The 23217-nt window shown below is 42.0% G+C and overlaps 1 protein-coding gene across 1 annotated transcript; it reads left to right on the plus strand.

Moving 5' to 3' along the window:
* The first annotated feature begins 1917 nt into the window (after positions 1-1917).
* LOC116507704 (centromere protein J-like) lies at positions 1918-22997 on the plus strand. The gene is made up of 11 exons (XM_032216028.1): positions 1918-1926; positions 2583-2798; positions 3245-3391; positions 5959-6070; positions 6254-6336; positions 6946-7074; positions 8892-8978; positions 16644-16784; positions 19271-19355; positions 21795-21915; positions 22811-22997. The coding sequence occupies exons 1-11, from the start codon at positions 1918-1920 to the stop codon at positions 22995-22997; spliced, it is 1317 nt and encodes a 438-aa protein (XP_032071919.1).
* Positions 22998-23217: the final 220 nt, after the last annotated feature.

Here is a 23217-nt window from a genome sequence, read left to right on the forward strand (position 1 = left end):
GATAATATAATCAGTGCCAAAAGGGAGTGAGGGTGGCTGGTTCTCATGTTATCTACTAATGGCTTGCCCTATCAATGTGGGTGGGTGTGATCTTGGTGGTTCCTTGATTAGATTGTTGTTTACTGTTACCATGTTTGTCTGACTTGGTAGTTTCTTGATTAGGGTATGGTTTACTTCTTGATTGTTGGTCTAGTGTTAATCTAGTGTTATTCTCTGCTTACTGGGTATTGATTGCTAGTGAAGAAGTGTTTTGTTCTTTTTGTTTGGCTTTTAGTGGTATCTTTTGTAGATGTATTTTGTAAATGATTGTGTTGTAATTGTAGATGTTTATCTATATGTAAATATTGATGGTCGATTTGTCTGTGCTTTGTCTGTCTTTATGTGTATACCTTATTACATTGTCAGTGGATGGTGATTGGACATTTAAATGTTCTTGGATTTTTTTTTTTAAAGCAAAGGGTATCTGATAACTTTCTGGCATTTGCCCTTATATCTTTTTTTCTTGTGTTTTATTTTACATGGATGATGAAATATTGCTGACCCTGTTTGTTCAAATTCCAGCCATTCATAATTAAATGGGGGGGGGGGGGAGCCATTGGTGAATGCTTGTTTTCCTGATCATATGATATTCCTATTCGTATGGTTAGGGTGTGTTTTTCCCCCCAGCAGAAAACAAATTATCCAGTATGATGCTGTCCAGGCTCAGTCATCACATCTCCTGGACGAATGTAAGAGTCAAGTAACTTTGAAACTTGACAGAGAAAAACCAGAATGTCAGATGCCTGTGCCAGCTATTAAAAAAGAGGAAGAGTCTGAACAAATAAGAGTAAGTGGCATCTTTTTGGTTATAACTATATTGGAATCTCAGTTCACTTTTTCAAATGAGAATATAGAGCAAATAATTGGGGAATTATCTTGATATGATGGCAGTTTGGTTTAAAGGAGAAAAGCAAAATGACTTGAGTGGAAAATATGATCCACAAAGCTAGTGACTTTGTATATTTTTTTAAATGAAACTATTGTGCAAAATTCTGGATGCTATTACCACTAGACCACTCCTTGAGATGTGTTTACCTGCAGTACGTGTGGGGAATGTTTTTAAAGAGACCTTCTCTGCTTCCTATTTTCACTATTCTCCCTAAATCTTTTTTTAAGGTAGTCCTTGTTATCTCCAACTAGAATTGAAATGGCATAATCTGTGAATGAAATGTGAACATGTGGTTGCATACCTAGCTGCCAATAGAAAAAAACCCTGTTTGTTAAAGAATATCTAAAATTAGATATCTTATTGGACTGGCAAATCATAGAACTGAATGATGATATTACTAAGTCAGTTAATCTTGTCTGCTTGACTTATAGGCCCATACTGTCTGATAGGAGATCTTTACAAGTGCCAAAAAATAATGACTGAAACCACCATCATATCTTCTGAGATTTTGGGAAAAGTTCCTTCCAAATTTCATGAGACCGTTTCTTCCAAAATTTTGTGAATGCCAAGATTTATATCCCTTATAAATCTGTTACAAAGATCTGTTATATCAAAATCAGTTACAATTTTGTGTACTGCATGTGGGCTTCAGTGGTGGGATTCAATTTTTTTTACTACCGGTTCTGGCTTGGTGGGCATGGCAGGGGAAGGATACTGCAAAATCCCCATTTCCTCCCGATCAGCTGGGACTTGGGAGGCAGAGAATAGATGGAGTGGAGGCAGTCAGGGGTGGTATTCATCGGCTCTCCAAACTACTCAAAATTTCTGCTACCGGTTCTCCAGAACTGGTCAGCACCTGCTGAATACCACCTCTGATGTGTTTCTATGTATGCTCCTTAGAGGTTAGCTGGAATTTCACGACGATATTGCTTAGTGCTGATTTCTCTGTTGTCTGGCATTTTATAGTTCTGTACACATGCAGTGTTCAGATGGCGAAGGTAATGAGGAGCAGCCAAGTAACCTTCCAAAAGATCTATTAGAATTTTTCCTCTTGCTATTCTATGGTTGGTAAGAAAAGATAACAATCACATTGCATTTTCAAAAGAATTTCCTTGCCAGATCTTGGGGTAAAGCTAATGTTTAATTGATTCCAGCCTTCTATCATTCCATCTTTAATATGTGTCCCTGCTGATTAGGTAAGATGATAGAATTTATAGTCCAATTCATCTGGTAGATAAAAGGTTGGAATACATTGGCCTTATTGCAATAATTATCACTGGAAGACCTGAAGGTCCAGGTTAGGGACAGGTCACCTTGGAGAAGTCTTACCTATAGTTGACAGACTTTTGGCACATAATCAATTGCAATAATTACAAATTGACAAGCTCTCAGGTTCCCATTTTTCTCTCTTTGTATTGTTACTCAGCTCTTTTTGCATCTGTTGACTTGGTGGATGGGGTGGTGGTTCAATAATATCCTTTAGGTGCCTGTCTAATCTTTCCCAGCTTGACACCTTCCTGATATGCCCATCTTCCATAATTTCCCATCTGATATGAATAAAGATTAAGATCTAATGTAAATACTTAGTCTTCCATCAGAAACATATCAGTGTCTTTTTTTCCCCTTGAAAACAATCTCTGCTTTCTAATAACAGATGTTGAAGAAGCAAATTGCAGGCCTACAGGAGGAGTTCAGGAGAAACAAAATCCACTGGCAAGCTGCCCACAGCAGACTAAAGAGTCAAGTGGAAGCGCTGACCAAACGGAACCTGGATCTCCAGGATGAGCTTGGAATGTCTGAGCATCAGAAGATGGAAACCCAGAGAAAACATGGAGCAGTGGATATTATTAACAGAAGATCAGAAACACCGGTACTATAAGCAAGACTTTTATTTGTGTTTAATGCTTGGCTTCCTTTCCCATGCTTTCTTCAGATTAAAGACCAGGGGTCTTGCAAAATATTCTATTGGTAACTGATTATTCTCTAGTATAATGCTGCTCAGTTCAGCTTCAGAACTCCCCCTAATGAAATCTTGCAATTCATCTACCCAGTATATCAATTCATAGAGCGGTATTAGTGATATTGGAGCAAGTAACAAACTGGGATATTTTTTTCATTAGTGTGCAAGGACAAGAAATATCCTGGAAGTTGGCCCTTTCTTTTCTCACCAAGGAATTGACTGCTCCATGGATGATCTTAGTTTTGTTTGATTCCCCCCCCCCCCCCCCCAAATTCAGGTGTACTGAGAATCACTACTGGCTGTATTTCACTCAGTGAAACCTTTTTTAAATTGTTAATGTATCATTTCTTTCCAAGCTTTCTGCTGCTATCTTGAGAGGGACATCCTCCCAAGAGACTGTAGAAGAGAGACCGTTGCAAGATAACCACAAGAGTCTCGTTGATGTCCATGTGCGAAGGAAAATATCATTTGATAATTTGGCTCATAATGATAGGAATGCCCAGGTAAGTCATGTAATCATGATGATGGACAAAAAGAAAGAAAGAATGAAAGAGAGAGAGAGAGAGAGAAAGAAAGAAAGAAAGAAAGAAAGAAAGAAAGAAAGAAAGAAAGAAACCTCCTGCAGTATATAAAGAACAGGCACAATTTGCATAGTACGGTAGCTGCACTATGGCGTCTGAGGATCAAATTCCCATATGAAATGAAAGTTGATATGGTCCAAGGGTTAATATACTAAGCTAGTTGTAACAAAATCCTAATTTGAATCTGGTTGCTTCTATGACCTCAGTAAGCATCCTTGGCTATATGTTTCCCTCTTAACTTTGGTCCAACCAACTTTCCTATGGTTGTGGCTGTAATTCACAAAGGCCACTCTGGCTCTGTAGTTTTGGAAATTGTAGTCCCAGAATGCTTGGATGGCATAGGGTAGAATGTTTATTTCACCAATTGTAAAGCTTTCAGTGTATGATTAAGGGCACTGAACTCTTAAAAACACAATATAAATAGACAGTCATCACTGCCATTATGGATTTCTATTATGTATCTCAGCTGTTATTTCTTAGTTGTGGGTGGTGGGTTCCTACCTGTTTGGACCAGTTTGGTAGCCTGGGTTGCTGGAAGCAGCAGTGACTCAGGCTTGCCACGCCCCCAAACCGGTTCTCCTGGTGGCACTGTAGGTGCCACCATCTTGTTATTTTGTTTCTATTCATGCACAGCGTGCAGATGAGCGGGTCGGCAGTAGTGCCTGCCGGAACTCATCCCTGCTTAGTTGCATCTTTTTCTAATAGGAGCCCCAAAAGGTAACTTCTTGTAAAAACTTCTAATGTCTTTTAGGCAGCCAGAAGGACATTGCTAAGGTCTGAGTCACTGAAAACTGCAAGAGGAGAACAAAGAACAAGGAGCCCATCTAAAATGCTGAATAATGGAAGTTTAACCCCTACTGGTCAGAGGACTCCCCATCAAACACCATTTCAGATCCAGAAAGTAATGTGGATTCCCTGAATAGACCATTTTCTTTAGTATTTCTTGCAAATAGCATAGATAGTCCTCAACTTGCAACCACTATAGAGCACAGTATTTTGATTGCTAAGCAAGACGTGTGTTAAGTGAATTTTGCCGCATTTTACCACCTTTCTTCACTCGTTAAGTGAATCGCTGCAGTTTTAAAGTTAGTAACATGGTTGTTCAGTGAATCTAGCTTCCCCATGGACTTGGCTTGTCAGAAGGTTGCAGAGCAACCTCTCTGAGCACTTGGGGAGGGCAGGGTGAACACACCACAGTGTCACCATGCCAGGATGACTTGAAAGGGTAGAACTTCTAAGTTGCAGAAGAGGGTTTAGGTAAGAGTTCTAGCCAATGGATTCACCTGCCTTGAAAATCCATAGGAAAACCTGGTAAAACTGTATTTATGCCATTTTCTCTAGAACTGAAGCTCTTTACATAGCAATAGCAGTTAGACTTATATACCGCTTCATAGGGCTTTCAGCCCTCTCTAAGCGGTTTACAGAGTCAGCATATTGCCCCCAACAATCCGGGTCCTCATTTTACCCACCTCGGAAGGATGGAAGGCTGAGTCAACCCTGAGCCGGTGAGATTTGAACAGCCGAACTGCAGAACTGCAGTCAGCTGAAGTAGCCTGCAGTGCTGCATTTAATCACTGCGCCACTTCGGCTCCTACATAAGCCTCAGGGGCATGGTACCAGTCTCTGATTGGCACAGCCTTATTGTGGAAAGGTCTGCTTTTTGGGTCCTCAATGTAGAGAGTAATGGCATGAAAGTCTATCTTTTTGGAATATATCTTCAAGTTGTCTATAAAATCCCCAATATCTCTATCACTAGAACAGTTTTATCCTATCTGATAACATAATTTGGGAAACAACTTTAAGAACTGAATATTCAGGCTGGAACTTTGAGAAGATATCACTGAATAAGGATTATCGCATTTTTTGGAGTATAAGATGCACCTCCCCCCTCTGAGGGTAAAAATCTGGGTGTGTCTTATACATTGAATACAGCATTTTTGTCTTCCGAAACTCTGCCCCCTTCACAAAAATGGACATGCATAGCCTTTAGGAGGCCTGCAAAGAGCTTCTGGGGAGGGCAAAAACGAGCAAAAAATGGACCGTTTTTTGCTTGTTTTCCCTCCCAGCCACCACCAGCACTCCACAAGCCTCCTAAAGGCTATGCATGCCCTTTTTTGGGGGGCAAAAAAGGGCCCATTTTTGTGAAAAACGGGCTGCTTCTTGCTCATTTTTGGGCTCCCCTCAGCCACCAGGAGCACTTTGCAGGCCTCTCAAACTCTCTGCATGCCCCATTTTTCACAACAAATGAGGCATGCAGAGGGTTTGGGAGATCTGCAGAGTGCAAAAACTGTTTTTTATTTACCTCTTTAAAATCTTGGTGCGTCTTATACTCCGAAAAATATGGGCATATAGAGTAATTACTACTGTTGTTAATTGTGTGTCAGTCTTGCTTTCACTGATATGGGCAACTCTTTATACATCTAGACATTTCAAGTAATGATCCGTGCAAAAATATGTTTATTCTTTAAAAAGTTGCCTCTTTGCCGTAGGCCTCACCTCAGTTGACTTCTGATCAGCAACAAAACCATGGAAGAAACACACCCATATTGAAGTCTAACCAGTGCGTAGACAAGAATACTGCTCCATTTTTGTATGTAAAAGGTAAAATATGTAAAAAGAAGGCATCTAGTAACTGAAGAATAGATTCCTTTTGCTAGCTAACAGCAACAGACTGTATTGATTTAAAAATGGCTTCTGAATGATCTATGCTTTACTGTGCAAGTCACTAACCATTTTAACCTATTGATATTTGAATTCCTTTAGGCATATGCTCTTCCACCTCAGGTGCTTCAGAAGATGCAGTGTTTTCAAACAGCCTAAATACTGACATTTTAAACTCCACACCTTTGGATGATGTGGAAATTCAGGTATGTTTACATTCAAATATTAAACACTATCTTTAAATACAGATAATGTTTCTATAATTCTGTTTTAAAATAAAAGCCTCCAAAACAAGGGAGAAGCTTCTTTTCCTCAAAAGTCAAATCGAGGTGGCTGTCAGTCTCTGTTTTGCTGCTTGCTTTCGGCTGCCATTGAAACGGGGAGGGGGGGCATTGTATTTGGGTGGGGAAGTGTCAGTACAGGAGTGACTGTAAAAAGGGAGTTGTTCTCGCCATCTACTGCGCATGTTGCAGATAGAGGATTTGCCGCCAAGGCCAACTGTCCAGCATACCAACCTGATGATGCTTTTTGAAGATGTCTCTCACATGACACCTGTGGGGTGTACGGATTGGACTATGGGATGGGGTTACCAGGGGGAAAGGGCTGAGTTACATATTGATATCTATGATTATGTGCGCTTTTGCCTCAGAACTTGCTTTGCCTAGCTGCTATCTACTTATAACCAGTAAAAGTACTCTTAATTCTGCAAAATGGAGTTGAGTGGTTTCTTTCTTGGTTACTGAAGGAGGCCGCCTTGACAGTGGCTTTCTTACCACCTCAAGCGATTTCAAATGAATTGCTTAATATCTCTGCAGATGATGGAACATGTTGGCCATAAAAGGACTCAGAGGTTCAAGAAGGCCTCTAGGCCAAAGAGTGTCCCTGCAAATGGAAGGGAAACACCTGAAGGCAATCTTTCTACATTTGAGAAGACTGAAAAAAAGGTTTGGGCCCCTAAGGATTCACCTCTTATACTTCCTTCTTATGCATCTATTGTCAAATCAGCATCTTTCGTGGGATAAGATATATTTGGAATCTCTGATGAATGGTTATTATTGGAGGATTACCTCTGTTCAGTGGCCGACATGATGATTATCACCAGTTTAAGAAGAAAAGATTTCCCACTTGTTATCTTTCTTCACTATCAGCCCTACTATAAGTATACATTTCCACTAGCTCAACAGGGCTTAAGAGATTTTGTTCAAAATTAACTTGATTCCTACATTAAATTGCTATTAACTGTGATTTAGTAATTTGATTTCACAATTTGTGAAATGACTTTGCCTGTCACAGTGGTATGAAAGTGGCATCTTACTTTATTTAGTTTTCTCTAAATTGGAGGTTAAATTCTGCCAACCTAGCAGTTCGAAAGCATGTAAAAATGCAAGTAGAAAAATAAGAACCACCTTTGGTGGGAAGGTAACAGCGTTATGTGAGCCTTTTGTGTTTAGTTATGCCAGCTGCATGACCACAGAGAGGTCTTCAGACAGCGCTGGTTTTTCAGGTTTGAAACAGAGATGAGCACCACTCCCTAGAGTCGGGAATGACTAGCACATATGTGCGAGGGGAATCTTTACCTTTAAACTGGAGTAACACAATAATCCTAGGATTAACAGATAATTTTTCTTCAAATTTAATGTTTCTCAAGATGAATTTTATTTTCCCAGCTGTTTTAGTGTTTTTTTTTCTTCACTGCCACCATAAATTCTCAGATGCTTGTTGTGGAATAACAATTCCATACCCAATGAGTAGAGGAGGCCAACAGGTACAAAGAAAAGTTTACTCTGCAATAGTAGGTAAATTAGCCATGGAAGAGTCTCCATAAACATACGTGGTGTGATGTGTCCATTTTTTACTGTTTTTGCCCGAAGTGGATAAACTTTATAATTTTTGCATATAATCTTTTAAAATGCTAATAAGTATTACTGTCAGGTGCTCCTTCGTTTAATAATCAAGAAAGAAACCACTCAACTCCATGCTTAGAATTAAGTGTACTTTTACTAATTACAAACGATGAGTAGCAAAGCAAAGCTGAGTCTGAGTAAATTGGCGTGAAAGCAATAGTTATCATGTATAATTCAATCCCCTCCCCTTGGCACCCCATTTCATAGTCCAATAATAATTCACCCAACCGTCAGGTGGGAGATGTCTTCAAAAAGCATCATCAGGGTGGAATGCTGGACAGTTGGCCTTGGCGGGAAACTCCCTTCTTCCACATGCGCAGATAGATAGTCAGGACAACTCCTAATAACAATCCTCCAATACATAATGATTCCCCTCCCAAATACCATGCCCCCCCTCCCCATTTCAATGGCAGCCAAAAAGCAGCAGCGAAGCAGAGGCTGACATCCGGCCCTCCTCCAGAAAAGGACGGTCACACCTACAGAAACGAAAGAACACAGAAAAACAAACAAACAACATGACATAGAAGAGTTTAGAGATAATAGATAATTTTCCTTGAAGGCTTTTCTTTTTCTTTTTGTATGTTCGATAAACATCAGGATAATCCTGCTCTATTTTTGAGATTTTGTTTTACAAGATTCCTTGTGAATTATCATGTCTTCTAACATACTTAAATTTCCCAAAATTGCAGAAAATCTGGCCACTAGAAGAAATAGTTTTTCTGTGTTAGTCTTACATTAGGTTTGCCTATGCTTTATTGCCTTTATTTCTTCCTCTTCCTTTTAGGTTCTTTGGTAAAATAAGTTATTTTTCCAAATTCATTCATGTTTAATTGCTGATGATTTTTTCCCCCTCAAAGCCAACATTACTCAGAAGAGCATCATCCTTTACTGAAGCCAAGGTTGGTGGAGAAGTGAAAGAAGAAATTAAGTATCTAGATGGAAAGGTAAGGCAGTTTAGGTATATATATTTATACCTAAAGGAATATATATATATATATTCACCAAAACGAACCTCACCAAGTCGACAGAAATGCTGCAGAGGCAGCGCAGCCCGAACAGCACATCGCCAGGGTCTGCAGAAGCAGGTTCCCTGCAGCACCAAAGCAACCGAAGGGCCAACCTGCATGCCCGAAACTGCCAAGAAGAGACTCATGGCCAAAACAGCATGGGGCAAAATCCAGCTCAACTTTCCAGACCACCATTGGTCAAGCATGCATGCTACAGAATAAAAAGCTGAGAGTCACCATCCTCCTTGAGGGATCTCCATGCTCCATGGAGATTGACACAGGGTCATCACTGACCATTATGTCCTGGGCTACGCTTAAGAAGGCTGTCCCCAACTTGAGGAGGCACAAGCTGAGGGTTTCAGATCTACATCTGAGCGACTACCAGGGGAACCAAATCCTGGTTCTGGGCCAAGGCACTTTCCACTCTCCTGGGTATAAGCCTAATAGGGGATATTGTTGGGGTCCAAATTAAAAAAGATTGGAGTCCCCACATGCTTTCCTAGACCAGTGCTGAAGACGTCCTCGAACTCCTTAAGGTATTCTTCGGTGCTCTCATCACAAACGGCGTTGATTCCGGTCACCCCCAGTCCCAGGGATTTGAACCAGTCTAAACCTAGGAGGCTCTTCAGGGCTCCGTCGACCACCATCACAGGAAGCAGTCCATCGAAGGACTTGAATTGCACTCGAAAAGTGCCTTCGTTTCCCCTGGTAGTCGCTCAGGTGTAGATCTGGAACCCTCAGCTTATGCCTCCTCAAGTTGGGGACAGCCTTCTTAAGCGTAGCCCAGGACATAATGGTCTATGATGACCCTGTGTCAATCTCCATGGAGCATGGAGATCCCTCAAGGAGGATGGTGACTCTTAGCTTTTTAGCCTGTGGCGTGTATGCTTGATCGATGGTGGTCTGGAAAGTTGCGCCGGATTCTGCCCCAAGCTGTTTTGGCTGTGGTTGCCATGAGTCTCTTCTTGGCAGTTTCGGGCGTGCAGGTTGGCGCTTTGGTTGCTTTGGTGCTGCAGGGAACTTGCTTCTCCAGACCCTGGCGATGTGCCCTTTTTGTTCGCAACACTGGCAGATGGCATCCCGGCAGATGGCATCCCGGAACACTGGCAGATGGCATCCCGGAAGCGGTAAGCCGATCTCTGGTGGTTGCCACAGACCTGCCACAGCTGACACAAGGCAGGAAATGCGTTTCAAATTTCCACTCCGATTCTTTGCGGTCGGTGTGCGTGCGGTAGATCCCATCCTCACTCTCTGAAGCTTCCGGCTCTGTAGTCTCGCGATGCATCTCCACAGTTTTGCATGCACTCTTTGGACTGCTCTGCCTCTGCAGCATTTCCATTGACTTGGTTGAAGACTCGATAGCCCTGGCTTCATCCAGGGCAATTTGTAGAGTGAGGTTTGTTTTGGCAAGCAACCTCCTCTGTAAACTGATGTCCGGAACACCAAAAAATAATTATGTCCAGCAAGAGTTCATCTAAGTCCCTGAACTCACAGTAGGCTGCAGCCTTCCGAAGTGCGGCAACATATTGATTGATTGTTTCACCTTCCTTCTGGTTGTGGAGGTTGAACTTGTGCCTCTGCATGTATTTAGACAGTCTGGGAGCGTAGTGTGTTCGCAGCGTCTGTTGTAGGACCAACCAAACAACCGACTGGATCGGCGTTGGTTCAGACAAGTCTTTAGCCATCTCGAACACATCTAGTCAGCAGTAGCTCAGGAACATTGCTTTCTTCCAGCCTTCAGATAGGCTCAGGAGGTCTTTGGCTTCAAGGAAGCATTCGAACCTCATCATATACGAGTCCCAGTGCTTGGTGGCTGGGTTGTATGGAGCTGGTGGGGCATGCGTAGTCATCTTGTCTCGGCAAGCGGATTTGAATTATCCGCTTTAAGGTGGCTGCTCGATGCTGCGCTTTGCTCCGGGCTGGATTGACTTGCTGGATTGTATTTGCTCTTTTGGTGTTTAGTTGCCTTCCAATCCCATCCTCGTCGCCAGTGGCCATTCATAGGGTGAATGGATGAGGCAGACTCAGGCTTCAGCAACAAACAGCTCTTTATTAAGTGACAACTATGTACAATCCAGCAAAGACTCTGTCTGGCAGCAGCCCTTTTAAAGGGAGCTGTCAGACCTTTCAACCAATCAGATTTGAATACTGTTCCTGCCGGAACAGAGGACCTTGGTGGAAACTACCATACTGTTTGTCAGTATGTAACAGTTGATATTTCTCCATTCCTGAAGGGGGATGTTGTACATTTACGCATTAAATAAGAAATATGAACTTTGGAAAGCAGTATTTGCTTGAACACATGGTTTTCTCTCTCTGTCTCTGTCCCTCCCTCCCCTCCCCTCCTCTCTCTCACACACACAAACAAACACACAGACACAAACCTGCTTAAGACATATATTGATATCCTAAATCATGGTTAATGGGACATAGACTACAAGAAGACATGGCACCTTTCTTCACTGCTACTATGTTTCTGTATGGTTGATACTGACATCAACTGTTGTGGGAGGTGGGAAGAATCAAGATCAAATCAAGAAAGTCCAGTTGCTTTTTGAAAGCACCTTTGGAACAATCATGACCTGGATGATTGAGAACCACCATAGATGTGTGTATGGTACATATGTGTGCATGTGTATGATTCATTTTCTGTCTTTATCATCCCTGTTTCAAATGTCTCCGCTCACTTTGCTCCTATATTACTTTTTGACTTTTAAGGTGGTTCAAAATATGTTCCAGCCATTTGAGTTGCAAACAGAGAAAAGCAGTGTGGGTACTAGTAAATATATAATATGGATCAGAGAAGCTGCAGGTGAAGAAAGAGCTGATGCTGTTTTAAGATAAAAGATGTAGGAGCTTTCAATTTGGGTATCAGGACAAAATAATTTGCTTCAGGACAATGCAATTTGCTGGATAAAATGGAACTGTCTTTTATAAATATCCTTAATTTGAGGTTGTACCAGGCATGCTGGGCAGTTAGTTTCATTTGGCACCTCTTTTGAAAAATTTATTTGCCGGAAGTGTGTTCCCCATCTGCTCTCCGAGAGGTCTTGCATAATCTCCTAGGTGCTCCTTCTTCCCATACAGCTGGTTTGGGTACGATGGGGGTCACATAATGCGAAAATTAAACTATTACAGGCATATGTCTGTGCCATATGGCAATTCATCAACGTGCAAATTGGAGCACCCCATGCAGGACTGACGGTCTCCAAGGAGATGCTGATTATGTTGACTTGTAGAGAAATTGAATTTATAATGCAATTTGTGCCAGACGTGAATCTAATAAAAACAGCATTTGTGACTGGCAGCAGGATTCTTTCTCTCTTTAAAGAAACCTTGAGATTGCTGCTTGTACATTAATTGAAAGTTATTGAAATTTAGCTTTGCAGAATGTTGCATGTTACGTCTGTCCCAAAAACAGTTGGAGTAAGGAAGGAAATGCATCTGTTACACAGGGCAGCATCATAAAAGCAGCTCAAATATAACAGGAATAACAGGTCAAATATAACCCTTTATACAAAGCTTTATAATAAAAGTTACATATAAATAATTATGATTAGTGTTGTGGCCCAACAGCGGCTGGCTGAGCTGTTGATGGAATCTGACAGCAATGAACACTATGGGATTGCCCTGGAGGCTGAGAAAGACTCTGGGGGTTGTTCGGAGTCAGAGCAGGGACTAGAGCAGTGATGGGCAACCTTTTTGGCGTGGTGTGTCAAAAATCGGCAAAAAATCGAGCATAACTCGCGTTGTGTGTCACTTCGACAAAAACATAATTTTGCGCAATTTATAGTTTAAACTACAAAAATATATAATTGCAATATAATTGTATTTAATAAACCAAAAACAAATTATTTAACATACCTGCTTAGTAACTTCTTTGTTCATCAGTCACTTTTTTCAATGCCATTGTAACTCTGGTCACTAAATGTTTTCCCCCTCCTCGAGACTCCTCACTTCTTCCTTCATTCCTCTTGCTTATCTACCTTCACCTTATCTGTCTTCTGCTCTTTCCCTCTCTTCCTTCCTTTCTCCTTCCATCCTCTCTTCTTTCCTCACTCACTCCCTTCCTCCTTTTCTCTTCCTTCCTCCTTCCATTCTTTCAGCTTCATTTCTTTTGCCTATCTACCTTCTCTGTCTTTCTGCTCTTTCCATTTCTCTCTTCCTCTTCGCTTCTGTTCCTTCCTCCTTCCCTCCTTCCCTATTTCTTCCTTCTTCCTTCCTTCTGCCTATCTACCTTCACCTTCTCTGTCTTTCTGCTCTTTCCCTGTCTTCCCCTTTCCTCCCTCCCTTCTTTCCTTTCTAGTTCCATCTTTTCTTCTTTCCTCTCTCCCTCCCGTTTTCTTTTTTCCTTCCTTCCTCTTTCCTCTTGCCTATCAACTTCATCCTCTTTGTCTTTCTGCTCTTTCCCTCTCTTCCCCTTTTCTTCCTACCTCCTTCCCTCTTTTCTCCCTCCCTTCTTCTTTTTCTTTTTTTCTTCCATCTTCCTCCTTCTCCTCCCATTCTTTCTCCTTCCATCCATCTTTTCTCCTTCCATCTTCTCCCCGCTCCCTTCTTCTTTTCCTTCCCCCCCTCCCTCCTTCCTTCCTCTCCTTCTCTTTCTCGCACACAGGAAGGGGAGGGGAGGCTTTCTAGTCGCTTTCACAGCATAATTTCTTTATCTAACTTTTAAAAAACAGTGTGCAAATCAAACTTGAGATTTTCGTAACCTGCGAAGCACCAAGTTATTATCTTCTGTTGTTACAAATTCGCAGCTACTTCTTTCCGATAGGGAACTGCATTTCCCAAGATGCCTCAGGTCCTCAAAGCGCTGAACGCGGTTTTGCAATTGACTCCAGCGAGGCCCGGTAGCCGCCGGCTGGGGTGGCTGTCAAGGCGCTGACAGCGGAGCAGACGCGCCGTTTGTTACTGCTTCCAGCAATTGAGACGGACGAGGGAAGCGGCGGTGGCGGACGTCAGCAGCAACTGTAACGACCGCGCAGGCGAGGTGCGGAGGAAGAACGGAAGGTCCCTCCCGCCCGCGACGACGGCTCCAGCCATGGACGAGCAAGCTGGCCCCGGCGTCTTCTTCAACAACAACAACAACGCGCTGCTCTTGCCGCCACCTCCGGGTGGGAAGCAACCACACCTTGCAGACTCGCTTCCCACCGCAGCACAGGGGCCGCACAGGCGTGGTTGCTTCCCATCCGGAGGTGGCGGCAAGAGCAGTGCGTTGTTGTTGTTGGGGCCAGCCTGCTCGTCCATGGCTGGAGCCGTCGTCACGGGCGGGAGGGACCTTCCGTTCTTCCTCCACACCTCGCCCGAGCAGTCGTTACAGTCGCTGCCGACGTCCGCCACCGCCACTTCTAATTAATATAATTCTCCCTCTCTTTTTCACTCTCTCTCCAGCACACAAATGCAAATGCATAGGGCAGCCCACCTCACACACAGGTAATTCCGGGCGGCTTACAACATTATGATGCACGTCTCCCCATAGGAGAGGAGATGGGGAAGCCGGGGGCCCGGAGATCACCCGGGGGATGCCGAGGATGCCTTACCAATCGAAAGCCGGCGTACCTCGTCATAATGGGGGATGGATTTCTTGCCAGGAAACGCGAGGGTTGGACAACGGCGGAGGCTCGGGTTTGTTTTTTTTCCCGGGAATAAAAGTGAACATAAGACTTCTAAATCCCCAGCAAGAAAAGAAATGCAACTGTAGTGGTCTCTCCCCCCCTTCCTCTAAAGAACAAATGTTATCCTGCCGCAGAAGCGAAGAAATCTCAGATTTCGCCCTTCTGCAACAGCCTCTCTCGGGATCCTGCTCCTCCGCTACAGATGCATCGCGTCCCAACAGCGGAACGTCGGTCACCTTAAGGATGAATCCTGTGCGTGTCACCCCAAATGACTACGCGTGTCAGCACTGACACGCGTGTCATAGGTTCGCCATCACTGGACTAGAGAGACCTGTTGGCCACCAGATGGCATCTGAGTCAGGGAGCAGTGAGGAAGAACAGAGGGAGGCTGTCCCTGACATACGTATGCATAGGGTTGAGAGGAGGAGGAGGAGGGAGCAGCTTTGGAAAAAGGCTCACAGAAAGAAATAGGAACAGGTGGCTACTGATTGGCCCCTCCCGGAGAGCTTATAGGTGGGGCAATGGGAGGGGAATTTTGCAGGAAACAACAGTTTACTAATCCAGGCATAGTGAAAGATTGGGAGAATTTCGTGAATTCAAGCCTTGTTTTCATAGAGATAATTTTCTAAGCTCCTAGCCAAGGGGTTGCTTATCTGCCTCCTTAGTTGTGGCAGACAGCCAAGTCTACGTCAGTATATATTAGAAGCTTGGGACAGAACAATTATAGAACCTAATGGACTTGCAACTCTATATTGGCTTTATAATAACGTGTATGTGTGAATGTATGTGTGTGTGTGTGTATGTGTGTGTATGTGTGTGTGTATGTGTGTGTGTATATATGTATGTATGTATCTCCTATAGAGTTTGTGGGAGTGTAGCCAATGTAGATGCTGAGATTTTGTTATTATTATTTTTGGATTTGTTTATATATTTTAAGCAATTTACTGTATATAGCTGCACATCTTTCAAGAGTGAATCTAGAGAGCACACAGAGTATTAAAACAGAAAAGCCCTGCAAACTCCTTAACAACATAATATACATGATAAAGCATCCACAATAATAATCCAAAATAGTAATAAGCACCATCTATTTTCAATCAATAAAGACCAAAGGAAACAGAGCCACCAGCAGGGCAGGTTTAGCCTCATGACTCAAGGGGCTGAGGAATCATCTAGGTATTTAGGCCCCTTCCCCACCATCCTTTTTCTTGCTTTGTAGAAATACTCAGAGGAAAATATTCAATGAGTTTGAGTTGAGTGTTGCAAGATTTGAGCAAAAATCCTTTGAGCGGGTGTGCAACCTAGCTTCCGTTCTCACAAGACTCTCTGGGAGTTGAGTGGCATATAAATGTAATAAATTATGATGAAAAATACTATCACTTTTATGAAGGTGGATTTGTTTCCCTTTCTTTACTTGTTTTGCAAAGGGAAGATGTTTTCATGATAGAAATACTAGCAACTTTTTTCCCACCCAGAAGTGCAATTACAAAACATGTGAAAGGGCTCCAATATCATTTGATATTTTTTTTAAAGTTGGGGCTAAGAAAAGTTTATCCCAGTTTGAGTGGAATTTTATTTGCTTCCTGCTGCCATATTTTGATTGGCCCCAAATAGTGCATTTTTTTTTTTACTTTGAGAATAGATGTAGGTAGCACAACATTAACACTCTATCAGCTTCCAGATGGAGGGCTTCCGTTTTGCCAGTCACAAGGACTTGCACAAGAGTTACATTTTATTTTCCCCCTGGACAATTTTTTTTAATGGGAAGGAAAATGATAGAGGAATGTTGGAAACAGGTGATACAAATAGAGAAGGATACCTTCTTGGCCTTCCTGTAAAATTTTGTCAGGATGATTGCAGCATAGAAATACTGTAAATGAATGAAAGAGAATTTATAAATGAATTTATGTACATGTGAATAACGAGTTGTGGCTGTCCATACAAGAAAGGATGCATGTGTATTCTCAAACATCTGGTCTTTGCTTCAAAGGTGAAGCAGCTGTTCACCGATGGACGCAGAATTACTACATACCCCAATGGTACAAAGATGGAAATTAGTACTGATAAAAAGACAGTGACTGTTACTTTTTACAATGGCGATATTAAAAAGATCTTAGCAGATCAGACAGTGGTGAGTATGTTTGTTTCCATCGCTCTGCTTTAAAGCTACAGTTTTACCAACGGACTCTGATTTCTGAATGATTAATCTTGAGAAAAAAGGAGGTAAATAGGAGGCTGTGTCATTTCGTTGCAGCAAAATATGAACACATTTATTTCAGCATATAATTCCATAGTCTTCCCATTTCAATAATGCATAAGGCTAAAACATCTGAAGAACGGTTGCAGGAATTGGGCATGTCTAGTTTAATGAAATGAAGGACTAGGGGCGACATGATAGCAGCGTCCCAATATCTAAAGGGCTGCCACAAAGAAGAGGAGGGTCGATCTATTCTCCAAAGCACCTGAAGGCAGTATAAGAAGCAATGGATGGAAACTAATCAAGGAGAGAACCAACCTAGAACTAAGAAATTGCCTGACAGTTAGAATAATTAATTAGTGGAAGGATTTGCCTTCAGAAGTTGTGGATGCTCTAACAGGGGATATTTTAAAGAAGAGATTGGACAACCATTTGTCTGGAATGGTATGGGGGTCTCCTGCTTGAGCAGAGGGTTGCCCTGAAGACCTCCAAGGTCCCTTCCAACTCTGTTATTCTGTTATAACAAGAGTGTTACTAGATTCTAGAGCAGTGTTTCTCAACCTTGGCCACTTGAAGATGTCTGGACTTCAACTCCCAGAATTCCCCAGCCTGGCTGGGGAATTCTGGGAGTTGAAGTCCAGACATCTTCAAGTGGCCAAGGTTGAGAAACACTGCTTTAGAGTGTTATTTTGCCTTGGCTGATCATGGGAAAGTTCATAAAGAAGTCTAACTTAATGAAACCCTTGAACAACCTTGAATAATATAGTAAGGGTAGACCAATTTCAGGCTTGCAGAATGTGTGTGTTTTTAAATTCATTTAACACCAAGCTGGAGCTTAGTGCAAGAGTCAAATAATTAAAATTAAGAAATTTCAAGAACCAGTAGCCCGTGAATACAGGAATTTCTTTCGATTAGCAGACCTGAATGCAACTCACAGCATTTCTATATTTGCCAGTCTATTTGGCATTCTGTAAGCCTTTTTTAAAAAATATTTTGGTTAGTGCAAGTAGTTCTGACTTCATTACCATAAATGGGACTGGCAATTCTATTGCTAAGCTACAGGGCCATTAAGTGAGATTTCATGTGACTGTGGTGCAATTTTATTGCTGGCTTCTCCACTGTTTCTTCTTGTCAGAAGCTGACTGTGAAATCTGCAAATAGTGATCATATGACTACGGGACACTATGATGGTCATAAACACCCATTGGTTTCAAAATGCTGGATTCTTGCTCCAATGACCATGAGTAGCTGCAATGTCATAAGTGCGAGGACCAGTCATAAAGTTACTTTTTCAATAGATTTGTAACTTTGAACAGTTGCTGAACAGGGCAGTCATCAAGCAAGGACTACCCGTGTAATGTTTGGGTCAGGATCATTTTGTGACTTCTCTTGTTAAGTCCTTTAAAATAGGAAATCCCCGCTGATTTGTTTTAAACAATTCAGAGAGCTCCTGCTAGCATCAACTCAACCTCCGGGCCATCTTTGCTGTTCAAACCATCAGTCTTCCCAGAGTGCCTGAAGATATATTTAAAAATGGAATTGCAGACATCAGCCCTAGCTACAGACAGTCTGGAGGGCCTGAGGTTGGGAAAACGTTCTTGAGGGATGCTATTATATACAGAGCATTTTGGCATCTGCATTTTGATTAGACTGCTGAGGAATACTGGGATCAGCTGCTGTATTAATATTGTATTTGTGTTTGCATATGCATACAAAGTACTTGAATTGAAAAACATAGTGGTTCCTTCTCTTCCTTCCCCACCCCACCCCCACTCCTAAACATTGCTGTTGTTAGTTGTGAAGTCGTGTCTTGACCCATTGCAACCCCATGGACAACGTTCCTCCAGGCCTTCCTGTCCTCTGCCATCCTTTGGAGTCCATTTAAGCTCATGCCTACTGCTTCGGGGACTCCATCCAGCCACCTCATTCTCTTTCTTTCCCTTCTTCTTTTGTCCTCAATCTTTCTCAGCATTAGGCTCTTCTCCAGTGAGTCCTTCCTTCTCATTAGGTGGCCAAAGTATTTGAGTTTCATCTTCAGGATCTAGCCTTCTAAAGAGCAGTCAGGGTTGGTCTCTTCTAGGACTGACCAGTTTGATCACCTTGCAGTCCAAGGGACTCGCAGGAGTCATCCTAAAAGAGGGTGAAAGTATAGTCTGAAATGTAATACTACAAACAGTGTATATTGTCTGTACTGTTTCCTGTTTGTTGCAAGGAAGCAAATTGTTGGGAGGCAGAAGCAGATTCCCCCCCCCTTGTTTTCCTCCCCAAAATTTAGGTGCGTCTTATACTTTGGAGCGTCTTATACTATGAAAAATATGATACTTTTGTCACAAAGATATTAAATAAAAGGAAAAGTTTTATTTAAAATATATCTGGGAGAAGAGATGGTAAGCAACCAAGATTTGTTCCCTCTTTTTCAGATTTATTACTATGGAGATGCACAGACAAGCAGGACTATTTATCCAGATGGCTTGGAGGTGCTGCAGTTTCCGAATGATCAGATTGGTATGTGATGTTGGCATATTAAGTTTTAAACCAACTTCTTCAGCAATGTTAGGTGGTAGATAATAGACTACTCTTCCCTATTTAGATTTGTTGGATTACATCCTACATCCTAAACTACTTTGGCCATTGAAACTACACTTCAACACATCCACAGTTGATACAGATAGCAATATAACTTCAGATTAAAAGTTACATGCTTTTGTACCACTTTCCTTATGAAATGGCCACCAAAATAGACTCTGAAGACCTGTGTAGACCAGGGGTGAAATCCTCCCGATTCAGCCCAGTTTGGCCAAACTGGTAGGGATAATTGACGTTGGTTCTGTGAACCGGTAGGAAAAAAAAAAGCTTCCGATTGCGCAGATCAGCTGTGAGCCGTGCGATCATCAGAACTTCTTTTTTCCACCTTTTAAAGCATTTTTATCCTGCCTATTCACCTGAACTGGCAGGACAAAAATGCTTTAAAAAGTGAAAAAAAGTTGGTCACGCCCACCCAGTTACGTGGCACCACCAAGCCATGCCCACAGATTTCACCACTGGTGTAGACCATGAAACATAATGGCTTAATAGAGGCAACGTATTTTTCATGTATTATATTAACTTCCTTATTGCCCTTCAATAGAGATTTTTTGGGCTGTTCACAGTAAGCAGATCTGTCTGGAGCAGGAGACACAGTTTGTATTATCAATCCACAGTGGTATGCTAGCTGTATCAGAATCAGCAGAAACATTTTATTATAAATGAAGGTTTATAATTTATTGTATTTAAACAGATAGATAGGTATGTATGTATGTATGTAGGCAGGAGGCAGGAAGGCAGGCAGGCAGATTTTCTGCAGGTTTCTTTTATAGGAAAGTAAAAATTATGACATTACGTCAGAAACTGACATTTTTTAAAAGTGGCACATTGTTTCTTTTGTTTGAAGCAAATGATCATGCACATTGTCACAACTGCAAAGTAGACAGGTCTATCGGGAATAAGATTATAGTTTTCATTATCGATCCTTAGTGATATGCTGGCTGTATTAAAATCAGCAGAAATTTACTCATTGTCTTCAGAAAAAGAAAGTACATTTATATGTTATTATATTTAAACAGAAACATGTCTAACAAATAACAGAGTTGGAAGGGACATTGGAAGGGACATTATACGGAAAACCCTATAACCGGGATGGCGAACCTATGGCATGCGTGCCACAGGTGGCACGCGGAGCCATTTATCAGGGCATGAGAGGCATTGCCTGCTTGCCAGCTGAGTTCAGCCATTTTTAAAGCCATTTTTCACCCTCCCCAGGCTCCAGAGGCTTTATCGGAGCCTGGGGAGGGTGAAAACAGCCCCCCCCAGGCCCTCCGGAGGCTTCAGGAGCTCCCCTGAAGCTTCCGGAGCACAAAAAAACTGGCCCAAAGGCAAACCGGATGTTCGGGAACAGACTTCCAGTTTGCTCATAGGGCCGGTTTAAGCCCTCCGGAGCCTTCAGGGGCCTTCAGGAGCTTCCCTGAAGCCTCTGGAACACAAAAAATCAGCCCTAAGGACAAAACAGAAGTTTGGGAACAGACTTCCAGTTTGGTTGTAGGGCTGTTTTTAGTTCCCCAGAGCCTTCAGAGAAGCCTCCTGAAGGTCCCTGAAGGCTCTGGAGGACTAAAAATGGCCCTATGAGCAAACCAGAAGTGACTTCTGGTTTGCTTGTAGGGTCATTTTTAATCCTCCGGAGCCTTCAGGGAAGCTCCTGAAAGCTCCAGAGGGCCTCTTGGGGGGGTGGGGAAGGCTGTTTTCGCCAATGAAGCCTGGGGAGGACAAAAAAAAGCATGCAAAAAATGGGGGAGTCACACCTGTCATGCACACATGCACGCTGGGGGGTTGTGCATTGCATTATGGGTGTGGCACATCAGCACACGACCACCCCTGCGCTCCCCCCCTTATGGCACACAAGCAAAAAAAGGTTCACCATCGCTGCCCTATAACATTTCAGACAAATGGTTGCCTAATCTCGTCTTAAACACCACCAAAGTTGGAGCCTTCATCTATTGTATGTAGCCTTACATTTGGAAGGCATTTTTTTGGAAGTGTGATTGTAAAATATTATTAGGTTGTATTTTTTTTTCCCAGTGGAGAATTGCATTTTACGATATATGGTTACATGCATTATGTATAATAGCGTGCTACTATATTACAACATTGATTTTTTGTACATATTCTACTCATCTGTTTTCTGCTTGGAAAATAATATATGTAAACTACCTTCCCTTAATTAGGAAGATGAGGCTTCAGCAGGTTTAGAATTTAAATGGGCCACCATTCCAACACAAGAAAATTGTTGTCGTCTGCTATTGTTAGATCACTATATATAAAACGGTCATCTGTGTGTATTTTATTCATAATGCAATTTAGACCAGGGCAATTTAGTTTACAGGGAATTTTGAATGATGCCCTTTTTGACAGAAAAGTATCATCCTGATGGTACTGAAGAGATCATCTTTCCGAACCAGACAGTGAAACGTCGCTATGGTGGAGGTTTTGAGGAAACCATTTTCCCAGATGGCACGGTGGTTAAAGTAGAAAAGTAAGTAATTACAGAGATCACAGCGTTCCATGTGCCTTCAGCATTTAGTCATGCTGACCATATGACCACGGAGACGTCTTTGGACAGCGGTTATTCGGCTTTGAAACGGAGATGAGCACCGCCCCCTAGAGTCAGGAAAGATGTGCGAGGGGAACCTTTACCTTACAGAGGTATAGACTGGACACAGAAGACAATGGTACTGACTTGAAATGAATGTGGACATTGGTAGGCAAATCCATTGTTTGTTATGGGGTATTTTTTGCTGGAAATTGGAAGCAAATGGTGCTTTCTGGCAAAAGCGTTGTAAATCACAGTCATATGATCAGAGGGCTCTGCAAATGGCTTGTAAATGCAGGCTGGTTGCTACGCGCCCAAAATGCAGTCCTGTGATCGCAGGGAGATGATGTCAGAATTTCAAAATGGTGTCATAAGTAGTTTTGGGGAAGGGTTTGATATAATTTCAAACGGTCATTAAGAGACCTGTCATAGATTGAGACTACATGCATAAACTATTCTTGACTTTAAGGCTAGGTAGAACCTGTGCTTTGTTTCTGTTACACTTTTTCTGAGGAACCCTAGTTAATCTCCATTAAATAAAATATCCTTGTCTGATAGCTATCTGGCTTACTGACTGTCTTACTAAACTTGTAAAAGATGCTTATTCCTGGGGTCAGGAATTCCTTGTCTTTGCACTGGGCAAATGCTTTGACTCTTAAGCGCTTTAGTTTAGTTTAGTTTAGTTTAGTTGAAGTTTAAGTTTAGTTTTAGCTTAAACTTAAATGAAATTAAATGCCATCTTCAGTGTACATTATAACTATAAAAGTAAAAACCTGATATGAACCCATATTATTTTGAAGATATTAGTTTGAGCACATGTGATTTATTTTCTTTACAGAAATGGAGATAAAACCATTCACTTTCATAATGGGCAAAAGGAAATCCAAACTGCTGGGTCGAAAAGAAGAGAGTACCCTGATGGTACTATAAGGACTGTATATGCTAGTGGCCAGTGGGAAACCAATAACGTTGCTGAACGGGTCCCAATGCCGAATGACAAGGAAGCGCTTATTCTCAACGAGTGACTCATTCTCCTAAATGGAGGCCTTACAACGCTGCTGAGTTGTAAAACCTTGCAGTTTTTTTCCGAAAGCCTTCTACCAGCATTAAAATTCAAAATGTAAGCGATGCAAATAGAATACGGGTTTGCTGTAAATTAATGTAAACAGTGACATAATCAGCATTTTTAAAAAAAAAGATCTTATAGTGATGTTCAATATGAATTTATTTTTGAAAGAGTGGTGA

Source organism: Thamnophis elegans, chromosome 4 (genome assembly GCF_009769535.1).
Source record: "Thamnophis elegans isolate rThaEle1 chromosome 4, rThaEle1.pri, whole genome shotgun sequence".
NCBI classification, from domain to species: Eukaryota; Metazoa; Chordata; class Lepidosauria; order Squamata; family Colubridae; genus Thamnophis; species Thamnophis elegans.